The sequence below is a fragment of the Salvelinus alpinus genome, chromosome 16, assembly GCF_045679555.1.
Source record: "Salvelinus alpinus chromosome 16, SLU_Salpinus.1, whole genome shotgun sequence".
NCBI classification, from domain to species: Eukaryota; Metazoa; Chordata; class Actinopteri; order Salmoniformes; family Salmonidae; genus Salvelinus; species Salvelinus alpinus.
Genome location: NC_092101.1, coordinates 37,596,101 through 37,621,013, shown reverse-complemented (window position 1 = coordinate 37,621,013; position 24,913 = coordinate 37,596,101). Strand labels below are relative to the sequence as shown.

Genomic DNA, 24,913 nt, shown 5'->3' with positions numbered 1-24,913 from the left:
CTATAATTTCTCTTCATATAATAAGGATTGAAAAGGATTTGCCAGTAGATTGTCGATGTGATACATGACGATGACTGCTTGCTAGCTAAGATTTTGAAAGTATGATGTTGACATGATCAGTCCAATCAAAGCTACGGTAGATGTAAAGCGATTTGACATCATTTTATTTGTGGCCAATGACCTTGAGCCTTCTTGGATGGGCACTTCTATTTTCTTTTTTTAAACAATATGTTTATTGATTGTTCTTCTTTAACAAGACATATAAGCAGAAATATTACATGAAAAAAAAAATGAAAAAAAAACCACATCAAAAGTTAACAGCAACAAAAAATGTAAATAAATGAATGATGAAACATCTAAGACAAAACAAAAGTGTTACAGAGGCATAAAACAATCAAAATTTCATTTTTTCAGTGGTCTGATCCAATAGGATAGAACATAAATTGGGACAAAGTTCAGATGAAACACAGCGCCACAAGCCAATCGGATATCTCTCACCACCACCCCACATGCACACAAAGCATAGTACACTACCCAGCCAATATTTCACCCACATCACTCTGCTCAACAAAGTCCCAAAATGGTCCCCAAACCTTTTCAAAAGTGTCTTGTTTACCCTTAACCGTGTATGTGATCTTTTCAATTGTTAGGCAATACAACGTTTCCCTAAGCCATTGGGCAATACAAGGCCTTTTCACACTTTTCCAGGCAAGAGCTATCAAGCGTTTTGCTTGCAACAAGCACATATGTATAAGTGTTTGTACTTGGTTCCTTAGATGAAGATTGATTGGGTACAACCCCAGGATAAACACTTAGGGATGGAGAGGCAATTTTACTGATACTATTTGGGATATCATATGCGATACCTCGTTCCAAAAATCTTTAATTTTCTCACAGTCCAACAGACAATGAAATAAAGTCCCTTCAGAGTGATTGCACTTGTAGCATATATCTGGAACTATACTATTAAACGTATTTAACTTAGCAGGGGTTACATATGCTCACATCAACCACTTGTATTGCAATAGTTTAAGCCGAGTATTCACAGTCTGTGTCTGAGCATTAGTACATATACTACTCCATTTGTCCAAGACTATGTCCTCCAAAATATCTTCCTTCCAAGAGTTCAGTTTGTGCGCAGAGGATGCAGTTGAGCCAGACTCTAGCATATTGTATAGAGCTGAAATTCTACCCTTACCATTACAACGGGTTGAGATCGTATTTTCTAAAGTGGACAGAAGGGGTTCTGTTAGGTTTTGGGCAGCCGTGAGGAAGCTCCTTAGCTGTAAATATTTTATTTTAAATGTTGTTTTCTAGGAATGTCAGATTTTGCTATGAGTTCTTCAAATGACATAAAAATACCTTCTTTATACAGGTCTTGAACTTTCCTTAAACCCTTGCTGGCCCATAGTTGGAAACACAGATCAGCTCTCCCAGGAGTGAAACTGTGGTTTCCCCAGATAGGACTAAAACATGACAAAGAATGCGTTTCACCAAGGAACTTCCGCTCCTCATACCAAACGTATTAAAAACAAAGGGATTATTATTTTAATGTTTTTGTGTCTTGATATCAGCTGAGTAAATGTAGAGGTTAAGGATTAAATTGAGTACAACTGAAGACATTTCAATCTCCATCCACAAAGAGAGACTGAGGTAAAATAGTACATAGCAGTGCGAAGCTGAGCTGCCCAGTAGTACCACTGGATATTAGGCAAATGGAGCCCCCCTCTGTCATACGGTAGGTACAATAAGGACAAGCGAACTCTGGGACGTCTGTTATTCCAGATAAATATAGTGAACAACTTTTTAAGCCTTGTAAAGACGGATGGTGGTGGCGGCAAGGGAATGTTCTGAAATAGATACAACAGTTTTGGGAGAACATTAATTTTCCGAATGTTAATCTGGCCAATTAAAGATATAGGTAAAGATGACCATCTATCTATCGATTGAGTTATTGAATCTACGACAGGGTCATAGTTAGTTGAGACTATGTGGTCAATCTCTGGCACAATACAAATGCTGAGATATGTAAAGCATTCCGTTGCATAAAAAATAGAAGTTAAAGGTGTCAGTCAACATCTTTCCTCCTCCTTTAGCATCATAATTGAGGATTTTGCATTATTTATTTTGTATCCTGAGAACACCCCAAACTCTTTGATTAGGTCCAGAAGTGCAGGTATGGAATTGCACAAGTCTGTAAGAAACAAAATTACATCGTCTGCTTAAAGGGCAATTCGAAGTTCCATCTGATCTATTCTGATACCTGAAATATTGGGCTGGGACCAAACGAGCAAACCAAACGATTGTTAGTTGAGTGCCTATTCACAGAAAAACACAGCCATTTTTCCAGCCAAAGAGAGGAGTCACAAAAACCAGAAATATAGATAAAATTAATCACTAACCTTTGATGATCTTCATCAGATGACACTCATAGGACTTCATGTTACACAATACATGTATGTTTTGTTCGGTAAAGTTCATATTTATATCCAAAAATCTCAGTTTACATTGGCGCGTTATGTTCAGTAGTTCCAAAATATCCAGTGATTTTGCAGAGAGCCACATCAATTTACAGAAATAGTCATCATAAATGTTGATGAAAATACAAGTGTTACACATTGAATTTTAGATCCACTTCTCCTTAATGCAACCGCTGTGTCAGGTTTTAAAAAAACTTTACGGAAGAAGCAAATCATGCAATAATCTGAGTACGGCGCTAAGACAACAAATCAACCCAAAGAGATATCCGCCATGTTTGAGTCAACATAAGTCAGAAATAGCATTATAAATATTCACTTACCTTTGATGATCTTTATCAGAATGCACTCCCAGAAATCCCAGTTCCACAATAAATGTTTGTTTAGTTCAATAATGTCCATCATTTATGTCCAAATTCCTCCTTGTTGTTCGCGCGTTCAGTACACAATCTAAACACACGACGCGCGTGCAAGTCCAGCGGAAAGTACGGACGAAAAGTCCAAAAAGTTCCGTTACAGTCCGTAGAAACATGTCAAACGATGTATAGAATCAATCTTTAGGATGTTTTCAACATACATCTTCAATAATGTTCCAACCGGAGAATTCCTTTGTCTTCAGAAAAGCAAATGGAACAGAGCTCGCTCTCACGTGAACAAGCGTCACGAGATCAAAGCATTCTGCTAGACCTCTGACTCACTTCACAGTAAAAGCATCAAACAAGGCTCTATAGACTGTTGCCATCTAGTGGAAGCCTTAGGAAGTGCAACATGACCCCATTTCCACTGTATCTTGGATAAGCAAAGAGTTCAAAACCTATAAAACCTCAGATTTCCCACTTCCTGGTTGGATTTTTTCTCAGATTTTTGCCTGCCCTATGAGTTCTGTTATACTCACAGACATCATTCAAACAGTTTTAGAAACTTCAGAGTGTTTTCTATCCCAATATACTAATACTATGCATATCCTAGGATCTGGGCCTGAGTAGCAGGCAGTTTACTCTGGGCACTCTTTTCATCCGGATGTGAAAATACTGCCCCCTACCCCAAAGAAGTTAAAGGTACTGTTTATCTCCCGAGGGTCTACCGTCACAGCTCCCCCTGCATCCTGAATTGAATTGATTGCTCTCTCTGCTTGCTGCTGTTTGATTTGCCAGGCCAACAGCTTCCCAGCTTTTCTTCCTGGTCATAATATGAATGGTTTAGTCTCAATAAGCTTGCTGCAGCTCTACCCACAGAAATTCTGTTATATTGAGCCCCGAGCAACTCCTTGTGTGCACCTGTGGAATTAGTGAGGAAAATTTCTCTTTCCAGAGTTTTAATTTTGGTTTCAAGTAATTTCATTTTTTGACTAGTATTTTTTGACTTGTATCATTTGACCCCTTATGAAGCTTTAAAGGCTTCCCATCTATTACAAGCTGAAGTCTGTGTTGTATTAATTGAAAAGTATAGGTGAATTTGCTGTTCAATGTATTCTGTAAAACTTATTGTATCTTGCAGCCATTTAGGTTGGAAGCGCCATTTAGGTGGGTCACCTACTAAATTAGAATCGGAATATATAAGAGATGCTGGAGCATGGCCAGAGATGACAATGCTATAATAAAATCAATCTTACATTTTAGAGCGTAATGCTGCTGAGATAGAAAAAAAAGTGTATTCGGGAATAGGTCTGGTAAGTGCTAGAGTAACAGGAGTATTCCACATCATCTGGTTCATTTCTCTCCAAATCTCTATTAAGTTTAAATCCTTCATAAAATGCTGTATGGTTTTCTTAGATTAGGTGTGGGAGTAGTTTGAACCCGAGGTGCGATCTTTAACAGGATCTAAAGTGCAATTAAAGTCTCCTGCAACACTATAATTACCTGGAAGTGTGGAAAGGTTTAAAAACAAATCGTTAAAGAATTTAGAGTCATCTTTGTTGGGACCATACACATTAATTAAATTCAACTGCTCGGACAGCAAGGTACCCTGTAGAATAATATATCTTCCCGGCGGGATCACAAATTGTTTGCAATATCTGATATGGAATGGATTTATGGATAAGAATAATAACTCCCCTTGCATAGTAACTAAATGAGGCTGCAATGACCTGCCCAGGCCACCTCTTGCGTATCTTAGGAATGTCGCCAGATAATAGATGTGATTCTTGCAAAAATATGATTGTCGCCTGAAGTTGTTTTAATCTACTTATTACCTGTTTTATTTTGGCGATTTTATTTAATCCCCTACAGTTCCAGGATGTAAATTTAACCTTAACACTACGAGACATCGAATTTACCGGGACACTTGAACTAAAACATTGCCCCATAAGAGCACATTGGATCAGCCTAATATACCAACAGACCTCTGTTACCACCATAAACAAAAACACAAAGGACGCTTTAAAGCATGCCATTGTACAAAAACACATGCATAACAATCAACCACGAACGTGTGATTAACCCTCTTACCCCAGTCTCTAACAGACATCCCCCTCCCCCTCTCAGTGACACTCCGTATAAGGTACTCAACAGATCCACACATACGTGAGGAGCCGCCTCTGCCTCTGCGTTTTTCCCCCTCTGTACACCTTCTACTTGTCATTACATTATATTGTGTTCCCCATTTAACAAAGAATCAAACAAAATACCAGGAGTGAGCAAGAATATTAGACCACCGTGATCTAGCCTCCTATAGGCCTAAATAAAACAAACCTGCACCAGGATGTTCCGATGCATAAAAGCAAAGTTTCATGGTACATAAAATTATAATAAGGCTTACTTGTAAACTGGCCATGTTATTATAGTTAAATAGACAGTGCTACTATAAATTATAACACGGTGAACTGGCTCAAACTTTAAATACCTGTTTAGACAAAACCGAAAACAACAGTTCGGAAAAATGTAAAAAAGAAATTGGTCAAAGTTGAACTTTACGTCGCTATTGCCTCTTCAGCGTTGCTCCGCTTCCACACCTCTGCCTAGCTTCTCAAGAAACTGCTCCGCTTCCACACCTCTGCCTAGCTTCTCAAGAAACTGCTCCGCTTCCACACCTCTGCCTAGCTTCTCAAGAAACTGCTCCGCTTCCACACCTCTGCCTAGCTTCTCAAGAAACTGCTCCGCCTCGGCTGGTGTTTCAAAAATGTAGGAACGAATGCAGTGGGAGACCGTCAGTCACGCTGGAAAGATGATTGCAAACCGGATAGCCTTAGCCCGTAGCCGCTGCTGCTTGACACTGTCGAAGCGTTTCTGCTGCTTGTGGACTTCCATGGAGAGATCTGGGAAGAACATAACTTGCCGATTCTTGAAGAGTACTCTCCCTTTCGCCCTGGCTGCATTCACCATCCGCATCTTATCTTTATAGTTGAAGAACTTCATTATCAGAGCCCTCAAGGTGCGTTGGGGTTGGATCGTGAGCTCTCTCAATGATCAAAGGAGAGCGGAGTGGCTCCATCTCCAGAGCCTCGGGAAACCACCGTTCTAGGAATGAGCAAGCATCGCTCCCCTCAGCGTCTTTGGAGAGATGTACTAGTCTCAAGTTCGATCTCCTGCTACGGCCCTCCAAATCAACTAGTTTAGAGGTAAGCGATTCAACCTTTTCCTCAAGTGCAGTGGTCGTTTCCTGCAGGGCTATAATGTTGTCTTCGGTTCCAGAGATGTATTTATTTTTATTTATTTATTTCACCTTTATTTAACCAGGTAGGCTAGTTGAGAACAAGTTCTCATTTACAACTGCGACCTGGCCAAGATAAAGCAAAGCAGCGCAACACAAACAACAACACAGAGTTACACATGGAATAAACAAACATACAGTCAATAATACAATAGAAAAAGTATATATATAGTGTGTGCAAATGACGTAGGATAACGGAGGTAAGGCAATAAATAGGCCATAGTGGCAAAATAATTCCAATATAGCAATTAAACACTGGAGTGATAGATGTGCAGAAGATGAGTGTGCAAGTACAGATACTGGGGTGCAAAGGAGCAAAATAAATAACAGTATGGGGATGAGGTAGTTGGATGGGCTATTTACAGATGGGCTATGTACAGGTGCAGTGATCTGTGAGCTGCTCTGACAGCTGGTGCTTAAAGCTAGTGAGGGAGATATGAGTCTCCAGCTTCAGTGATTTTTGCTGTTCGTTCCAGTCATTGGCAGCAAAGAACTGGAAGGAAAGGCGGCCAAAGTGGGAATTTGCTTTGGGGGTGACCAGTGAAATATACCTGCTGGAGCGCGTGCTACGGGTGAGTGCTGCTATGGTGACCAGTGAGCTGAAATAAGGCGGGGCTTTACCTAGCAAATACTTATAGATGACCTGGAGCCAGTGGGTTTGGCGACGAATATGAAGCGAGGGCCAGCCAACGAGAGCATACAGGTCGCAGTGGTGGGTAGTATATGGGGCTTTGGTGACAAAATGGATGGCACTGTGATAGACTGCATCCAATTTGCTGAATAGAGTGTTGGGGGCTATTCTGTAAATGACATCGCTGAAGTCAAGGATCGGTAGGATAGTCAGTTTTACGAGGGTATGTTTGGCAGCATGAGTGAAGGATGCTTTGTTGCAAAATAGGAAGCCGATTCTAGATTTAATTTTGGATTGGAGATGCTTAATGTGAGTCTGGAAGGAGAGTTTACAGTCTAACCAGACACCTAGGTATTTGTAATTGTCCACATATTCTAAGTCAGAACCGTCCAGAGTAGTGATGCTGGATGGGTGGGAAGGTGAGGGCAGCGATCGTTTGAAGAGCATGTATTTAGTTTTACTTGCATTTACGAGCAGTTGGAGGCCACGGAAGGAGTTGTATGGCATTGAAGATCGTCTGGAGGTTAGTTAACACAGTGTCCAAAGAAGGGCCAGAAGTATACAGAATGGTGTCGTCTGCGTAGAGGTGGATCAGAGAATCACCAGCAGAAAGAGCGACATTATTGATGTATACAGAGAAAAGAGTCGGCGCGAGGATTGAACCCTGTGGCACCCCCATAGAGACTGCCAGAGGTCCGGACAACAGGCCCTCCGATTTGACACACTGAACTCTGTCTGAGAAGTAGTTGGTGAACCAGGCGAGGCAGTCATTTGAGAAACCAAGGCTGTTGAGTCTGCCGATAAGAATGTGGTGATTGACAGAGTCGAAAGCCTTGGCCAGGTCGATGAATACAGCTGCACAGTATTGTCTCTTATCGATGGCGGTTATGAAATCGTTTAGGACCTTGAGCATGGCTGAGGTGGACCCATGACCAGCTCGGAAACAAGATTGCAAAGCGGAGAAGGTACGATGTGATTCAAAATGGTCGGTGATCTGTTTCTTAACTTGGCTTTCGAAGACCTTAGAAAGGCAGGGTAGGATAGATATAGGTCTGTAGCAGTTTGGGTCTAGAGTGTCTCCCTCTTTGAAGAGGGGGATGACCGCAGCCGCTTTCCAATCTTTGGGGATCTCAGACGATACGAAAGAGAGGTTGAACAGGCTAGTAAAAGGGGTTGCAACAATTTTGACGGATAATTTTAGAAGAGAGGGTCCAAATTGTCTAGCCCGGCTGATTTGTAGGGGTCCAGATTTTGCAGCTCTTTCAGAACATCAGCTATCTGGATTTGGGTGAAGGAGAAATGGGGGAGGCTTGGGCAAGTTGCTGTAGGGGGTGCAGGGCTGTTGACCGGGGTAGGGGTAGCCAGGTGGAAGGCATGGCCAGCCATAGAGAAATGCTTATTGAAATTCTCAATTATCGTGGATTTATCAGTGGTGACAGTGTTTCCTAGCCTCAGTGCAGAAGGCAGCTGGGAGGAGGTGCTCTTATTCTCCATGGACTTTACAGTGTCACAGAACTTTTTGGAGTTTGTGCTACAGGATGCAAATTTCTGTTTGAAAAAGCTAGCCTTTGCTTTCCTAACTGCCTGTGTATATTGGTTCCTAACTTCCCTGAGAAGTTGCATATCGCGGGGGCTATTCGATGCTAATGCAGTACGACACAGGATGTTTTTGTGCTGGTCAAGGGCAGTCAGGTCTGGAGTGAACCAAGGGCTATACCTGTTCCTGGTTCTACATTTTTTGAATGGGGCATGCTTATTTAAGATGCTGAGGAATGCACTTTTAAAGAATAACCAGGCATCCTCTAATGAGGGAATGAGGTCAATATCCTTCCAGGATACCCTTTTGATTAGAAAGGCATGCTCGCTGAAGTGTTTTAGGGAGCGTTTGACAGGCCGCAGACCCATTACGGACGCAGGCAATGAGGCAGTGATCGCTGAGATCCTGGTTGAAGACAGGAGAGGTGTATTTGGAGGGCAGGTTGGTTAGGATGATATCTATGAGGTTGCCCGTGTTTACGGATTTGGGGGTTGTACCTGGTAGGTTCATTGATAATTTTTGTGGGATTGAGAGGATCAAGCTTAGATTGTAGGATGGCCGGGGTGTTAAGCATGTCCCAGTTTAGGTCACCTAACAGCACGAGCTCTGAAGATAGATGGGGGGCAATCAATTCACATATGGTGTCCAGGGCACAGCTGGGGGCAGAAGGTGGTCGATAGCAAGCGGCAACGGTGAGAGACTTGTTTCTGGAAAGGTGGATTTTTAAAAGTAGAAGCTCAAATTGTTTGGGCACAGACCTGGATAGTAAGACAGAACTCTGCAGGCTATCTCTGCAGTAGATTGCAACTCCGTCTCCTTTGGCAGTTCTATCTTGTTGGAAAATGTTATAGTGGGGATGGAAATTTCAGGGGTTTTGATGGTCTTCCTAAGCCAGATGCGTACCTCAGTCAGAGATTTGCCCAGCACATTCTTTGACTTTCTTTTTAACCTGTTTGGGCTGCAGGGGCAGTATTGAGTAGCTCTGATAAAAGGTGCCCATTTCAAACGGCTTCGTACTCAATTCTTGCTCGTACAATATGCATATTATTATTACTATTGGATAGAAAACACTCTCTAGTTTCTAAAACCGTTTGAATTATATCTGTGAGTAAAAGTCTGAAAACGATGCGCTGTTCTAGGGCCTGCCTATAAATGGGCATGATACGTATTAGTATACATGCACGTCATACACCTTCCACTAGATGTCAAGAGGCAGTGAGAGAAGAAATGGAGTGTTTATCTTGGTCTGAGGTGGAATAAATCCTCTTGGAATGACGTGTCACCCATTTCCTGTTTTCTGGAAAGCGCGAGGATGGACCTGGAATTGCCTTCTGGAAAGCTGTCGTTATAGGCGACTACTATCTCCGGCTTTGATTTTATTTGATACATGTGACAATATCATCGTAAAGTATGTTTTTTCAATATAGTTTTATTAGATTATTGACATTTTTTCGGGACGTTAGGCGTGTTGCTTTGTCTGCGTATGTTCAGGAAGGAGAGCTTCGCGCCACTTTGCTAGCTTTCTGTGCTAATTGACTGGAGAAGAGGACGTTCTAAATCCAAACAACGATTGTTCTGGACAAAGGACCCCTTGTACAACATTCTGATGGAAGCTCATCAAAAGTAGGACCCATTTTATGATGCTATTTCATATATCTGTCGAACTGTGTACTATTAGTTTTGCGCCCAGGTTTTGGGCACTCTCTCGCCATAACGTAAGCCTTATGTCGTAATGAAGTTATTTTTAGAATTCTAACACTGCGATTGCATTAAGAACTAGTGTATCTATCATTTCCTATACAACATGTATTTTTTAGTCATGTTTATAAATAGTTATTTGGTCAGAATATGTGAGTGTCAGATAAATATCCGGACGTTGTGGGAAAAAGATGCTACGTTAGCACAATGTATAACCACTGATTTCAGCTCTAAATATGCACATTTTCGAACAAAACATAAGTGTATGTATAACCTGATGTTATAGGACTGTCATCTGATGAAGCTTATCAAGGTTAGTCAAAAAGTATATATCTTTTGCTGGTTTGTTACGATCGCTAACTTTTGCTGCTGGGAAATGGCTTGTGTTTCTGGCTATTGTGGTAAGCTAATATAATGCTATATTGTGTTTTCGCTGTAAAACACTTAATAAATCGGAAATATTGGCTGGAATCACAAGATGCCTGTCTTTCATTTGCTGTACACCATGTATTTTTCAGAAATGTTTTATGATGAGTATTTATGTATTTGACGTTGGTGTCTGTAATTACTCTGGCTGCTTCGGTGCTATTTCTGACGGTAGCTGTGATGGTAGCAGCAATGTAAAACTGATTTATACCTCAAATATGCACATTTTTCGAACAAAACATAGATTTATTGTGTAACATGTTATAGGACTGTCATCTGATGAAGTTGTTTCTTGGTTAGATCTTGGTTAGTTATGTTGGTTTTGTGCATGCTACCTGTGCTGTGAAAAATGTCTGTCCTTTTTTGTATTTGGTGGTGAGCTAACATAAATATACGTGGTGTTTTCGCTGTAAAACATTTTAAAAATCGAACATGTTGGCTGGATTCACAAGATGTTTATCTTTCAAATGCTGTATTGGACTTGTTAATGTGTGAAAGTTAAATATTTCTAAAAAATATATTTTGAATTTCGCGCCCTGCACTTGAGCTGGCTGTTGTCATAAGTGTACCGACGTCAAGTGTACCGACGTCGGGCTTGCAGCCAGAAGAAGTTTTAACGTTGTCCACTGCAGACAGTACATTTTCGAATTTGATAAAGAATTCTGCATTCATATCTTTGATGGCCTTGAGGATATCTTCGGAGCTAACGGCACTGCACGTGTTTATCGCCTCAGTCCTGCTTCCACCACTAGCACATGAAGCTAGCACGGCGCCTTCATCCTCAGACTCTAAACTTTCACTCGTTAAATCTGGCTTTATGGTGTGACTTTTCTTTGTCTGCATTGTGGGTTCGGAAGCTAATAAACTATTACTGCTTTTCCTGGTACATTAAGCTTAAGGGTGAACTTATTTCAAGATTTATTTCAAATTTGTAGCGGAGCTAAAAAGATGCGACTGATCAGCTCTGCGCCATACCGGAAGCCTTGGATGGGAACTTCTAATGTAAATCCATGGCAGCACCCAAGGTGGTTTGAACTTTCAAGCTCTCCCTGTAGATTTTGCAGTGACGTAGTGTCCCCATGAGTGACATAACACTGAGTCAATCACAGTGCAACTAGAGAAGATTACCAACTCCTACGCTCTGTATTTTCCGCTGGCTGACCCTCCACCACAGAAAGCACCAAGCTAGGCTGAAACACCTGCATTTTGGAGCTGCCTTACTCAAGAAGTAAAAAAAGAGATCATGTTTGTATCCGGCTTTATTAACTTAATACATTTTTATTCATATTGTTTGCAAACTGATGTGTGACACTTATTAATGCCATAATAACGTTCAAAACAGGCACACAAAAAGCTAAACAGGTGGGGCTCTGACCGTTTGCCACTGGCTATTACCTGGTAGTGATCTGTGCGTCTCTGTAGGTAACTTTAAACTCTGGTAGACCTCTGACCTCTTAACATGGTTGGGTATATCCCGGGACAAATGGCACCCAATTCCCTATATAGTGCACTACTTTTGACTGGTCCATGAACACTAAATAGGGAATAGGGTGCCAGCATTACTGACAAACTAGGAGACTCACGAGGAAAAGTTCACCGGTGTCAGTTGAAGTTCAGTGGAGTGGTTACAAAGTTCACCGAGGACATAAAGTGTTATCCATTTACACTCCCGCCAGGGGTCTTGGTATTGGTTATATTCCTCATTGCGCAATCAAGGTGACAAAAATATCGAATAAATATTATTGAAAGGAAACCATTGGCTATATAAAAATACATCTATCAATTATATTGTGGTTAATTTGCTTTGCCTTAAAGTGCTATTCACTGACATTTGCTCTACAGAGAACTTAACGTCATTACCTCACCTTCGTCAGTGAATCGAAAGCTCCGCAGAAACAGGAGGCAGTCGTGCATTCCGGAGAAGAGCGAGAAGCCGCCGCCGAACGGGTTGTCGCGGAAGAACAGTTCGAAAACGGCGGGCTCGTTGTGCCTGCCCGAACGCCAGTAGGCATATGCCATGGTGAACTGGTAGAGGTCCGTGAGAAGCGTCGGGACCCGCTCCCGGATTGACCGCTCCAGAGCTGTACATGACTGGCTTGACGGCGCTGCCATGTTCCCCTTGCCTAGATTCATGTTTTGTTGCCGCCGCGATCTCTGGGACATGAAGTTTTCTAACCACCCTCTTTGCCTCTACCTCTGTTGTATCACGGAGGTATAATAAGAAAGGTTGGTATGCGAGGGGAGAAGCGAACCCCGGACTAAAATAGGCTATCTCCCACATAGAATAGGGAGGGGCGTTTTACAGTTCTCTAGAGTAGGCCTGCCTACGCATGATATACATAGGATTGCGTCCAAAAACGCATCCTATTACCTATAGTGCACTATTAAGGGGTATAGCCAATAGTGACTTTTGGGATGTGAGACAGTTACAATATTTTTTGAAACATTGATCGTTGGAACATAGGGTGACATGAAATGGGCACATGATGTGTCAATTGCGTTGACATCAACCTAATAACTGCCAGTAAACTTCATAACCTGTCTCCTGGCCCTGTGTCAACAAGCTCACATCGTAAACGTTGCCCCATTGGTCACCAATTCATCCCACACATTAAGCCAATAGATAGGGATATTTTAGTGTAATTTGTAGACCAGAGACAAGGGTAAATGATACAATGAAAGTTAGAAAATAAACCAACATTATATATTATGAAACCATCTGCTGTAAAACCCATATGGATTTATGCAACAGCTTTAGTATGAGTGGGCTATGATATCCCCCAATGACCATAAACTGCATACTTGAGGAACCATAGGGAAGAAGGACATTGAGAAATCATGGCTCTAAACAGATGGGAACAAAACTGAGGAACTAATGGATGCAAGTGAGTCAGTTTTTTTCCATTTAACTACTGTAATTGTACTGTGATTTACACAGTGGTATATAGACCCCCCCACCCAGAGATAGTGTCCTCCTTGCAAAGCATTACACCATAATAAAACATTTATAAAGGCATTCAGTGTGTGCCGATGCATTTTAATCATCATAAAAATATGTTTCATCCTTATCCAGTCAAAAACCTCTAGAGGTTTTTATTCTCGTAGCAGAGGCCCCATGGGTACCCTTATAGCAAAAGTAGTAGTTTATAAATTGTTGGTCCACTATCTACAGAACCTACTGGCACATCAGCTATTAGTAGATAAACAGCTGAGGCTGCATCCCAAATGGCACAATACTCCCTACATAGGGAATAGGTTGCCATTTGAGACAACCTTAGTGTCATTGGTTGAATTTCTGTGGCCACTGCAAAGGCATATTTCACAACACTGCATAGTATTTCTTTCAGGAGGTCCTTGTAACCCAAAACTCACCGGTTTCATTCTCATGGACAGATACACGTAACATACAGATACACGTAACATAAATAGTTGTAGCATTTGTCGACAGACTTTAATTTTTTTCTGATTTTTCTTCAATGATCATTTGGACAACTCACAATTTCACATCTTTACAATTTCTGAATGCGAGGGGACATTTGGCCCATAGACTTGCCCAACACTGGCTGAGAGTTTCCGTTTAGAAGAGTGGAGACTTCGCTAGTATATTTTCTAATAAGTCGCCTCCAAGAACTCGATCGAGCATCTGACACAATTATGCAAGATGTTACTTCTGCCGAGATTACATTCACTAGACAGTGCAAACAGAGGCAAAATGTTTCTAAATTAATGGGTACAACTTGAATTTGTCCAATAGGAGGAACTGATTATTAGCATTTTCTGACTGTTAGAATTTGCATGCTCCTGACCCATTTGGGCCAAAATATCATTACCGTTTTGATTAATGATGTGCACTGTTCTGAATATCACAGGTAGTAATGTAGCAAATATACATAACCACTCGTCGTCTACATCCCAAATGGCACCCTATACCCTACAAAGTTCACTACTTTTGAACAGTGCCCTATCTACTCTGGTCAAAAGTAGTACACTATATAGGGAATAGGGTTCCATTTGGAACATAACCATCATGTCCACTCTATATATTGCCTTTCAATTGGCAACTTTCGGGTATTCATCTTCTGAATACAGCAGTGTTATTCTGATCAGCCCATCCCTCCCTCCTCTTCAGGGGGGAAACATCCTGCCAGTTCATTAGTCAGTGTGTGCTGTTGTCCCGCCCACAAGAAGTGTGTGGGCTGTTCTGATTGGCGTTGTTGAAGTGGGTACAGGAAGAAGGGGCTGAGCTCTATGGCGAGGGCAGAGCGCACCAGGCCGACGCCCCCCAGGCGCTCAGAGCAGGGGTGGTAGACACGCCCAGTCCCAGGATGCATGTAGAGAGACTTTGGACGGAACTTGACGGCCAGCTTGTCACCGCCCCAACAGAACGACAGTAGCTCTGGGGCTCCTCCTGTCCCCACATCTGTCAACGTACCCCCAGCGGTCTCTGTCCCTGTACCGGTAGAACAGACAGATAGTTTGTCCTAGCTTCTGCTTGCTCTTTGGGGTTTATACAGGGTTAATGCAAAAGCACTTCGTGACAACTGATGATGTAAAATGGCTTTATAAATAAATGTGATTGATTGGTTGATTGACTATACCCCCAGCGGCGGGCATCAAGTGGGTGAACACCAGCGGACGGTCGTCACAGCGCAGGAAGTTTCTCTCGCGGCCACACAGGGACAGGAAGGGGAAGTCGTCCTGGTACCGCCCACTCTCGTTCCTACGGAGACGGGTGAAGAAGAACACCAGGAAGTGCTTATCTGAAAACAGAGAGAGAAAGAGAAAGAGAGAGGGGGGAGAGAGCGAGAGGGGGGAAAATAGAAACACAACCACTGCATAAAACACAATAAGAGTTCATTCTTACTATAAATCAAGTTACACTAACTACACTTAGCCTAGATAACACTGCTCCTGCTCTCAAAATACACTACATGACCAAACGTATGTGGACACCTGCTCGTCGAACATCTCATTCCAAAATCATGGGCATTAATATGGAGTTGGTCCCCCCTTTGCTGCAATAACAGCATCCACTCTTCTGGGAAGGCTTTCCACTAGATGTCGGAACATTGCTGCAGGAACTTGCTTCCATTCAGCCACAAAAGCATTAGTGAGGTCGGGCACTGATGTGGTGCGATTAGACCTGGCTCGCAGTCAGCGTTCCAAATCATCCCAAAGGTGTTTGATGGAGTTGAGGTCAGGGCTCTGTGCAGGCCAGTCAAGTTCTTCCACAATGATCTCAACAAACCATTTCTGTATGGACCTTGCTTTGTGTACAGGGGCATTGTCATGCTGAAACAGGAAAGGGCCTTCCCCAAACCGTTGCCACAAAGTTGGAAGCACAGAATCGTCTAGAACGTAATTGTATGCTGTAGCGTTAAGATTTTCTCCACTAGGGTCTAGCCCGAACCATGAAAAACAGCCCCAGACCATTTTCCTCCTCCACCAAACTTTACAGTTGGCACTATGCATTTGGGCAGGTAGCGTTCTCCTGGCATCCGCCAAATCCAGATTTGTCCTTCGGACTGCCAGATATTGAAGAGTGATTCATCACTCGAGAGAACGCATTTCCACTGCTCCAGAGTCCAATGGCGGCGGGCTGTACACCCCTCCAGCCGACGCTTGGCATTGGCCATGGTGATCTCAGGCTTGTGTGGCTGCTCGGCCATAGAAACCCATTTCATGATGCTCCCGACTAACAGTTCTGCTGATGTTGCTTCTAGAGGCAGTTTGGAACTCGGTAGTGAGTGTTGTAACCGAGGACAGACGATTTTTACGCTCTACACACTTCAGCACTCTGCGGGTGCGTTCTGTGAGCTTGTGTGGCCTACCATTTCGCGGCTGAGCTGTTGTTGCTCCTTGACGTTTCCACTTCACAATAACAGCACTTACAGTTGACCGGGGCAGCTCTAGCAGGTCAGACATTTGGCGAACTGAGTTGTTGGGAAAGTGGCATCCTATGACGGTGCCATGTTGAAAGTGACTGAGCTCTTCAGTAAGGCCGTTCTACTGCCAATGTTTTCCTATGGAGACTGCATGGATGTGTGCTCGAATTTATACACCTCTCAGCAACGGGTGTGGCTGAAATAGCCGAATCAACTAATTTGAAGGGTTGTCCACATACTTTTGTGTGCATATATATATATATATGTGTGTGTGTTCCCCAATATGTGCAGCATGTACACTACCATTCAAAAGTTTGGGGTCACTTAGAAATGTCCTTGTTTTTGAAAGAAAAACTATTTTTTTTGTCCATTAAGCCTGTAATCGAACAACAGTTTTCAGCTGTGCTAACATAATTGCAAAAGGGTTTTCTAATGATCAATTAGCCTTTTAAAATGATAAACTTGGATTAGCTAACACAACGTGCCATTGGAACACAGGAGTGATGGTTGCTCATAATGGGCCTCTGTACGCCTATGAAGATGTTCCATTAAAATCAGCTGTTTCCAGCTACAATAGTCATTTAAAACATTAACAATGTCTACACTGTATTTCTGATCAATTTGATGTTATTTTAATGGACAATTTTTTTGCTGCTTTTCTTTCAAAAACAAGGACATTTCTAAGTGACCCCAAACTTTTGAACGGTAGTGTATATATAGTGTGTTCCCCAATATGTGCAGCATGTACATATAGTGTGTTCCTCAATATGTGAAGCATGTATATATAATATGTGCAGCATGTATATATAGTATGTGCAGTTGAAGTCGGAAGTTTACATACACTTAGGTTGGAGTCATTAAAACTCGTTTTTCAACCACTCCACAAATTTCTTGTCAACAAACTATAGTTTTGGCAAGTCGGTTAATACATCTACTTTGTGCATGACACAAGTAATTTTTCCAACAATTTTTTAGACAGATTATTTCACTTATAATTCACTGTATCACAATTCCAGTGGGTCAGAAGTTTACAATACACCAAGTTGACTGCCTTTAAACAGCTTGGAAAATTCCAGAAAATAATGTCATGGCTTTAGAAGCTTCTGATAGGCTAATTGACATAATTTGAGTCAATTGGAGGTGTAACTGTGGATGTTTTCAAGGCCTACCTTCAAACTCAGTGCCTCTTTGCTTCACATCATGGGAAAATCAAAAGAAATCAACCAAGACCTAAAAAAAAAAAATTGTAGACCTCCACAAGTCTGGTTCATCCTTGTCTGGTTCATCCAAACGCCTGAAGGTACCATGTTCATCTGTACAAACAATAGTAGGCAAGTATAAACACCATGGGAACACGCAGCCGTCATACCACTCAGGAAGGAGACGCATTCTGTCTCCTAGAGATGAACGTACTTTGGTGCGAAAAGTGCAAATCAATCCCAGAACAGCAGCAAAGGACCTTGTGAAGACGCTGGAGGAAACCGGTACAAAAGTACCTATATCCACAGTAAAACGAGTCCTATATCGACATAACCTGAAAGGCTACTCAGCAAGGAAGAAGCCACTGCGCCAAAATTGCCATAAAAAAGCCAGACTACGTTTTGCAGCTGCACATGGGGACAAAGATCGTACTTTTTGGAGAAATGTCCTCTGGTCTGAAAACAAAAATAGAACTGTTTGGCCATAATGACCATTGCTATGTTTGGAGGAAAAAGGGGGAGGCTTGCAAGCTGAAGAACACCATCCCAAACGTGAAGCACGGGGGTAGCATCATCATGTTGTGGGGGTGCTTTGCTGCAGGAGGGACTGGTGCACTTCACAAAATAGATGGCATCATGAGGTAGGAAAATGATGTAGATATATTGAAGCAACATCTCAAGATATCAGTCAGGAAGTTAAAGCTTGGTCGCAAATGGGTCTTCCAAAATGGACAATGACCCCAAGCATACTTCCAAAGTTGTGGCAACATGGCCTAAGGACAGCAAAGTCAAGGTATTGGAGTGGCCATCACAAAGCCCTGACCTCAATCCTAAAGAAAATTTGTGGGCAGAACTGAAAAAGCGTGTGCGAGCAAGGAGGCCTACAAACCTGACTCAGTTACACCAGCTCTGTCAGGAGGAATGGGCCAAAATTCACCCAACTGATTGTGGGAAGCTTGTGGAAAGCTACCCGAAACATTTGACCCAAGTTAAACAATATAAAGGCAATGCAACCAAATACTAATTGAGTGTATGTAAACTTCTGACGCACTGGGAATGTGATGAAAGAAATAAAAGCTGAAATAGATCATTCTCTCTACTATTATTCTGACATTTCACATTCTTAAAATAAAGTGGTGATCCAAACTGACCTAAGACATGGAATTTTTACAAGGATTAAATGTCAGGAATTGTGAAAAACTGAGTTTAAATGTATTTGCCTGAGGTGTATGTAAACTTAGACTTCAACCGTATATATAGTACGTGCGGCATGTCTATATAGTACGTGCGGCATGTCTATATAGTACGTGCGGCATGTCTATATAGTACGTGCGGCATGTCTATATAGTACGTGCGGCATGTCTATATAGTACGTGCGGCATGTCTATATAGTATGTGCGGCATGTCTATATAGTATGTGCGGCATGTATGCCTGAAAGCTGTACAACAGATGCAACAGTTTATCCACATTTAAAATTGCATCCCAAATGGCACCCTATTCCATACATACAGTAGTGCACTAATTTTGTGTCCTGGTCAGAATTAGTGCACTACATAGGGGATAGGGTGTACCATTAGCATGCTCAGTGTTCTGCCATTGAGTACAGGTTCTGGCCTTAACCCTGAGCATACACTACATCACCTCCATATGTTCTCTAGGTGGGAGCTGAACGCCAAACACAGGGGTGTTGTGGGAAGCAGGCAACCCCCACCACACACACACACACGCTTACAGTAATGCTTGGCACATGACATAAGACTATACTGAGGCTCAGCTTGTGTAGTAGCAGGGATAATCATGTTTACTACAGAATATGAAGACTGAATAATGAAGGTCATCACAGCATCTCATATATAACAAGGGGCAGAGATAAGATAACCGACAGGTTGTCTAATTTCATGTCAATGTTACCTTTGTAAGAGGGTCATTTTTATATCTGGAAAGAGGTAACTAGACTGCTCTCTGTGTGTGTGTGTGTGTGTGTGTACTTTAAATACCTTTGAAACACGTGACAAAGTTTTTCACTTTAGTGTCATCAAGGAACAGCTGTGGTAAAAACAGAAGTTTAGTTAACTGATCACTGCAACGAAACAATTTCACAATTTAGTTGTATTTTTTTGTGTAAGACATTCACCTGTCCTTGGTGGTCAATGTAGTAGAAGTATTCCCGAATGCGCGGTTCGGGGCTCTGGCCTTGTATGTAGGTGACGTTAGTACGTGTACCAAACTGGGTTACAAACCGCACTACACTGAGGTACCGCAACACCCTCTGCCCACTGTTGACAACCACAGCCCCGCACAACATACTGAAACGACCCGGTAGAACGATTGGACTTTTGTTCAACTATGATCAGTGTCCTCCGTGCAGCGTTAAAAACATGGCACATACAACCGATGTACAGACTTCAAACGTGAGTGTAAATATATTAGCTGACCTGTCCGTATCCAACTGATAACGTGATGTTATGAAGCTTTGGTAGCTTACTACCGGAAGCGCAGCTTTCTATGGCGGTTGGACAAATCCCTTTCATAAAGCTAGCTACTGCTACCAAGTGGATACATTAAGAAATACACCTAATACATTGTTACAAAAATACCTACTGTACTTTCAGGAACAAAGTATCTGTTCTTCATTTTCTCCCGAGCCTTTAAATATGTCAATTTACAAATGCAAATTGCTGGATTTATTGCGAGAAAATAGACTATTTAAATATAGGCTATTGAAAAAGTATTTATTACAGGACCCACAAGTGCATAATTGGCCTACAGGCCGAAGTGAACTCCCTGGCTCTGTTCCATAAAGATTGGCCTACACAGCATGACTACATGAATACCAAAAAAGGCCAACTTCATACCACCAATAAATCTAATGATAAGAGTCATACTTTTAATATAACATTATACAGGCATTCAGTGACAACAGTGGCGTAGTGTGCCCATAAACAAATCTTGACAATTGTCATTGAAATTCAACCGCACAGTAGGTCTATGCATACAAACGACCTCATCTTCTCATATAAAACATTCCAAGGGTTGAATTAATGGAGTCAAAGCAACATTCTGGACACCCAATCAGAAGCTTCATTCGCAGAGATGGGACGAAGAGGACAAAGCGCCCGATTCAGACGTACTGGTCATTGCTTGGTCAGAGACAAATTCCGTGTTAAAAACAACTGGAAACTCGGGAAAAAAACGAGCGCCGACTGGGAAAAATAGATTTGAACGGTCATCAAACTCGGAATTCCAACTCGGGCCACTTACTGGAGCTTCGACTTTACAACCTGAAGATCATGATTTGACCTCGTTTTTTCCCGAGTTCCCAGTTGTTTTCAACGCGACTAGAGTCCCCAAGGCTGTCATTGTCAACAACCATCATAAACACACTGCTGACGAGACGCCATTCTACTTTGCTGTCTCCTCCATAGACATTAAAACTCTCATGATACAGTTTCTTCTCCTCCACCTGACTTATTCGAGCGAGAGATTTCAGCCTTTACTTTTTCTCTTGTGGGTGGAGTCGGTCACCTGAACAACAAGGTAGGACATATTTCTTGGCTGAGCGAACTGAGATCTCCACAAAAATGTTTACATTTTCGGATTCATAGTTCACCAAACGGAATCACCTCAACTGCCAGTAAGTTTTTGTTTTTCGATTGATATAGCATTTACCCTACTTGTGTCCCCCTTTATGGTAGTTTGGTTACTTACAGTTGAAACTGTTCACAGTTCAGAGCGTAAATGGCTGTGGTCTCCGAGAATCATACGTTTTTGAGACTTATGAAATGTTTTTACTTTCATGCCTAATCTGAATCACAGGCTACAGCCATTCTACTTCACTGCATTTTCTTTTTACACAATCTGTGGTTTGCCACAGTGGCTCTGTGTTCAAAGGTCGGGGTTGTATGGCGCGTTTATGACATTTGGTGACACATTGGGTGTTTTTCCGTGCAGTTATGAGCCAGCCGCACAGAGGGCAAAGGGGGAGAAACGGTGGTCTCCATGAGCATCGGGAACACAGGCCACGACGGGAGCAGCAGCACAATGCTAGACAACCATCAAGCGACAGGTGTGTTCACAGGATGTTCACACGCAGTCACTAGGCATCTATGGTGACAGACTGCATGATGTAGCCTGTCTGCCACCCCTAAGAGCTGGTTGTAGGAGAGAGAAGCACTTCAACCCTCTCTCTCCCCCCTCAGGTCCTCTTCTCAGCCTCCATATTACAGGGACTCCACACCCCCTCTTAAACATGTGCGACACCAAGAAGCCCCAGGAGAGGATCATAATGGGTCCAAATGCACCAATATCTGCTCTAGGAGAGGTATGTAATGTTAGTGTCTTAGATTAGGACAGAGAGTAGAGAGAGAGAAACAATTGGGTGGAGAAAGTGAGTCACAATAGACAGACTGTCATACCTGTGACAGGGAAGTAATTGCCTGTGTGGTTAGCTGAACACTGCATCACACAAACAGTCAGTCATAGTGTCAGGATTTAGTTTCCCTCTCTTCACCTAAACTACGCCTCCACCCGCCCAGCGATACTACTACCCCATGACATAGTTCTCCCTCTCCTAATACTGGTCAGACCGGTTCTCACCTAGGCTAGTAAAACTGCACTTTACTCGCTTTGCTGTTTTAACACGCACACACCACCTGTTGCTTTGATTTGAGCAGAGAAATGTGATCAGCTGATTATGGGAGAAAGGTGATAAATATAAAGGAAGTCACACTAATTATGCTCCCAAACATTTAATGAAGATAGCCCAATTGGTAAAAGACCAAGTCCATATTATGGCAAGAACAGCTCAAATAAGCAAAGAGAACTGACAGTCCACCATTACTTTAAGACATGAAGGTCCGTCAATCTGGAAAAGTGCAGTCGCAAAAACCATCAAGCACTATGGCTCTGAGGACCACCACAGGGAAAGGAAGACCCAGAGTTCTCTGCTGCAGAGGATACGTTCATTAGTTACCAGCCTCAGAAATTGCAGTCCAAATAAATGCTTCGGAGTTCAAGTAACAGTCATCTCAGCATCAACTGTTCAGAGGAGACTGCGTGAATCAGGCCTTCATGGTCGAATTGCTGCAAAGAAACCACTACTAAAGGACACCAATAAGAAGAAGAGATTTGCTTGGGACAAGAAACACGAGCAATGGACATTAGACCGGTGGAAATCTGTCCTTTGGTCTGAGTCCAAATTTGAGATTTTTGGTTCCAACCGCCGTGTCTTTGTGAGACGCAGAGTAGGTGAATGGATGATCTTTGCATGTGTCATTCCCACTGAAGCATAGAGGTGGTGTGATGATTCTTTGCCGGTGGCACTGTCAGTTTTTATTTAGAATTTAAGGCACACTTAACCAGCATGGCTACCACAGCATTCTGCAGCGATACGCCATCCCATTTGGTTTGCGCTTAGTGGGACTATCAATTGTTTTTCAACAGGACAATGACCCAAAAGACACCTCCAGTCTATGTAAGGGCTATTTGACCAAGAAGGAGAGTGATGGAATGCTGCATCAGATAACCTGGACTCCACAATCATCTGACCTCAACCCAATTGAGATGGTTTGGGATGAGTTTGACCGCAGAGTGAAGGAAACAAGTGTTCAGCATATGTAAGAACTCCTTCAAGACTGTTGGAAAAGCATTCCAGGTGAAGCTGGTTGAGAGAATGCCAAGCGTGTGCAAAGCTATCAAGGCAAAGGGTGGCTACTAATCTCAAATCTAAAACATATTTTGATTTGTTTAACACTTTTTGGTTACATGATTCCATATGTGTTACTTCATAGTTTGTCTTCACTATTATTCTACAATGTAGAAAATAGTAAAAAGAAAAGAAAAACCCTTGAATGAGTAGGTGTCAACTTTTGACTGGTACTGTACATGTGACTAAATAAAAAATCTAATCTATAGGTATCGTGTTGATCTGTTCAGTCCTGACCAATGCCCTGGTCCTGATCTGTGTGGTGGCAGCTCAGATGGTGATGTCAGGCATGTCTGCTATGGGTGGCCTAGCGGGAGGCAGCTTCAACCTTAACACTAACATCCCCTTCGAGGGCCAAGAGCTGCAACAGGTACAAGACAGAAACAAGTGTTGTGTCCCAAATAGTACCCTATATGGTCCACTACTTTTTGATGTTTATGGTCAAAAGTAGTGCACTATATAGGGTACCATTTGGGATGTAGTCATGGATTTCAAAGATCCTTTGTCATAACACGGTACATTCTATCATAGCGTCTCCACAAGACAGTTGTCTACATTCCCTGTTATGAAGACCCCGCCCTAACACCGTACTTGATTGCAGGTGAGAGACCTGGACATGCAGTACAGCCAGATGAGAGCTCCGGGAATCTACGGGGGCGTGGTATTTGCTCTTGTCTTCGGTGTTGTCTCCCTCTTGTTCGTGGTCTCCGGGAACAAGCCCGCTCACCTGCTGGGCCAGAAGCTGCTGATGGGAGCATTGGTGTTCCAGGGTTTGGGGGCAGTACTCTACGTGGTGGCGGTGGGGCTGTACCTCCACTTTGTCATCCAGGTAAACAGTACAGACGTGTGTAAGAGAAGGGAGAGGCTGTACGCACGTTCAGGTTTAACCTGGATGAACTGTGATGTGGGAGGGGCAGACGCGGCCGTGGCTTTGTTCGGGCTGATCACTGCGATACTCTACACTGCCGGTACGGTGCTCACGTTCTACACGGTGCGCTGGGTCAGGGGCTACCTGAAGGATCGCAGGCTACACGAGGAGAGAGATAGACGCCCCCCTACTGCCAGCTCCAACCCACATAGGGCACCACTACGGTCTGATACCGCTCTGTGACGGAGACGCAGGTTGAGCCTCAAAATGGCACCCTATTCTCTATAGAGTGCACTACTTTTGATCAGGGCCCATAGGGCTCTGGTCACAATAAACGCCACAGATGAACCCCGGAAGGGACCAAAGTGCTTTTTCACTCTATCCCTTTTCATTAAAACGTTCTGTCCATTTTTGGCAGTAATGGGACTTGCAACTAGCCACTGGGCAAAGATGTCAGTTCAACATCTAGTTTTGATTTACTTTTGAGATGTCAACAGTTAAATCAACAAAAATGTGAACCATTTAGGTTTAAAGTTGGGTGGAAAAAAGACAAATGGCCCTAACTTTTTGCAAATCCAAATCCAAGTTTGATGTTGATTCCAATATCATCACGTTGAAATGACATGGAAAAAAAATGTTGATTCACCCAGTTTTTGCCCAGTGGGTAAGGCGTTTGCTCTGTAAACTTCTGTAAAGCATGGATTTGATATTAATTCCTTTTTAACTGCAACATGAATGACCCACTGATCTCACAGACTGGTCTTGTTATTCATCAATAAAACTTTTGTGTGTGTGTATATAGAGGTTGCATGTAAATAAACCTTTACATTTATCTGCCA

At 42.6% G+C, this 24,913-nt stretch overlaps 3 protein-coding genes across 6 annotated transcripts in view; 1 reads left to right on the top strand and 2 right to left on the bottom strand.

The window, feature by feature from the left end:
* Window positions 1-12,580, bottom strand: part of naprt (nicotinate phosphoribosyltransferase) — a 26,201-nt gene extending 13,621 nt beyond the window's left edge. Inside the window, exon 1 of the mRNA XM_071346108.1 lies at window positions 12,283-12,580. Coding sequence (XP_071202209.1) covers window positions 12,283-12,580 — 298 coding nt within the window. The remainder of the gene's footprint in view (window positions 1-12,282) is intronic.
* LOC139541448 (MARVEL domain-containing protein 3) lies at window positions 12,505-24,913 on the top strand. 4 transcript variants are annotated; one of them, XM_071346112.1, is made up of 5 exons: window positions 12,505-12,643; window positions 21,454-21,568; window positions 21,702-21,823; window positions 23,416-23,576; window positions 23,808-24,913. In XM_071346112.1, the coding sequence occupies exons 2-5, from the start codon at window positions 21,456-21,458 to the stop codon at window positions 24,315-24,317; spliced, it is 906 nt and encodes a 301-aa protein (XP_071202213.1). In that variant the 5' UTR covers window positions 12,505-12,643; window positions 21,454-21,455; the 3' UTR covers window positions 24,318-24,913. The 4 variants fall into 4 exon arrangements, with proteins under 4 accessions (XP_071202213.1, XP_071202212.1, XP_071202211.1 ...); XM_071346111.1 differs by lacking the exon at window positions 12,505-12,643 and adding an exon at window positions 20,900-21,039; XM_071346110.1 differs by lacking the exon at window positions 12,505-12,643 and adding an exon at window positions 21,006-21,136.
* Window positions 13,844-19,807, bottom strand: c16h8orf82 (chromosome 16 C8orf82 homolog). Its single transcript, XM_071346114.1, has 4 exons — window positions 19,637-19,807; window positions 19,500-19,548; window positions 15,016-15,177; window positions 13,844-14,867 (listed from the first exon to the last, which is right to left on the bottom strand). Exons 1-4 carry the CDS (start codon window positions 19,805-19,807, stop codon window positions 14,521-14,523), a joined length of 729 nt encoding a protein of 242 aa, XP_071202215.1. The 3' UTR covers window positions 13,844-14,520.

Coding starts and splice junctions, on each gene's coding strand:
- c16h8orf82 (XM_071346114.1), bottom strand. CDS start 19,807: ATGTTGTGCGGGGCTGTGGTTGTCAACAGTGGGCAGAGGGTGTTGCGG. Junction 15,178..19,499: donor CTTTGTCACGTGTTTCAAAG/GTATTTAAAGTA, acceptor CTCTGTTTTCAG/ATAAGCACTTCCTGGTGTTC. Junction 14,868..15,015: donor CTTGATGCCCGCCGCTGGGG/GTATAGTCAATC, acceptor CTACCGGTACAG/GGACAGAGACCGCTGGGGGT.
- LOC139541448 (XM_071346112.1), top strand. CDS start 21,456: ATGAGCCAGCCGCACAGAGGGCAAAGGGGGAGAAACGGTGGTCTCCAT. Junction 21,569..21,701: donor AGACAACCATCAAGCGACAG/GTGTGTTCACAG, acceptor CTCCCCCCTCAG/GTCCTCTTCTCAGCCTCCAT. Junction 23,577..23,807: donor AGGGCCAAGAGCTGCAACAG/GTACAAGACAGA, acceptor ACTTGATTGCAG/GTGAGAGACCTGGACATGCA.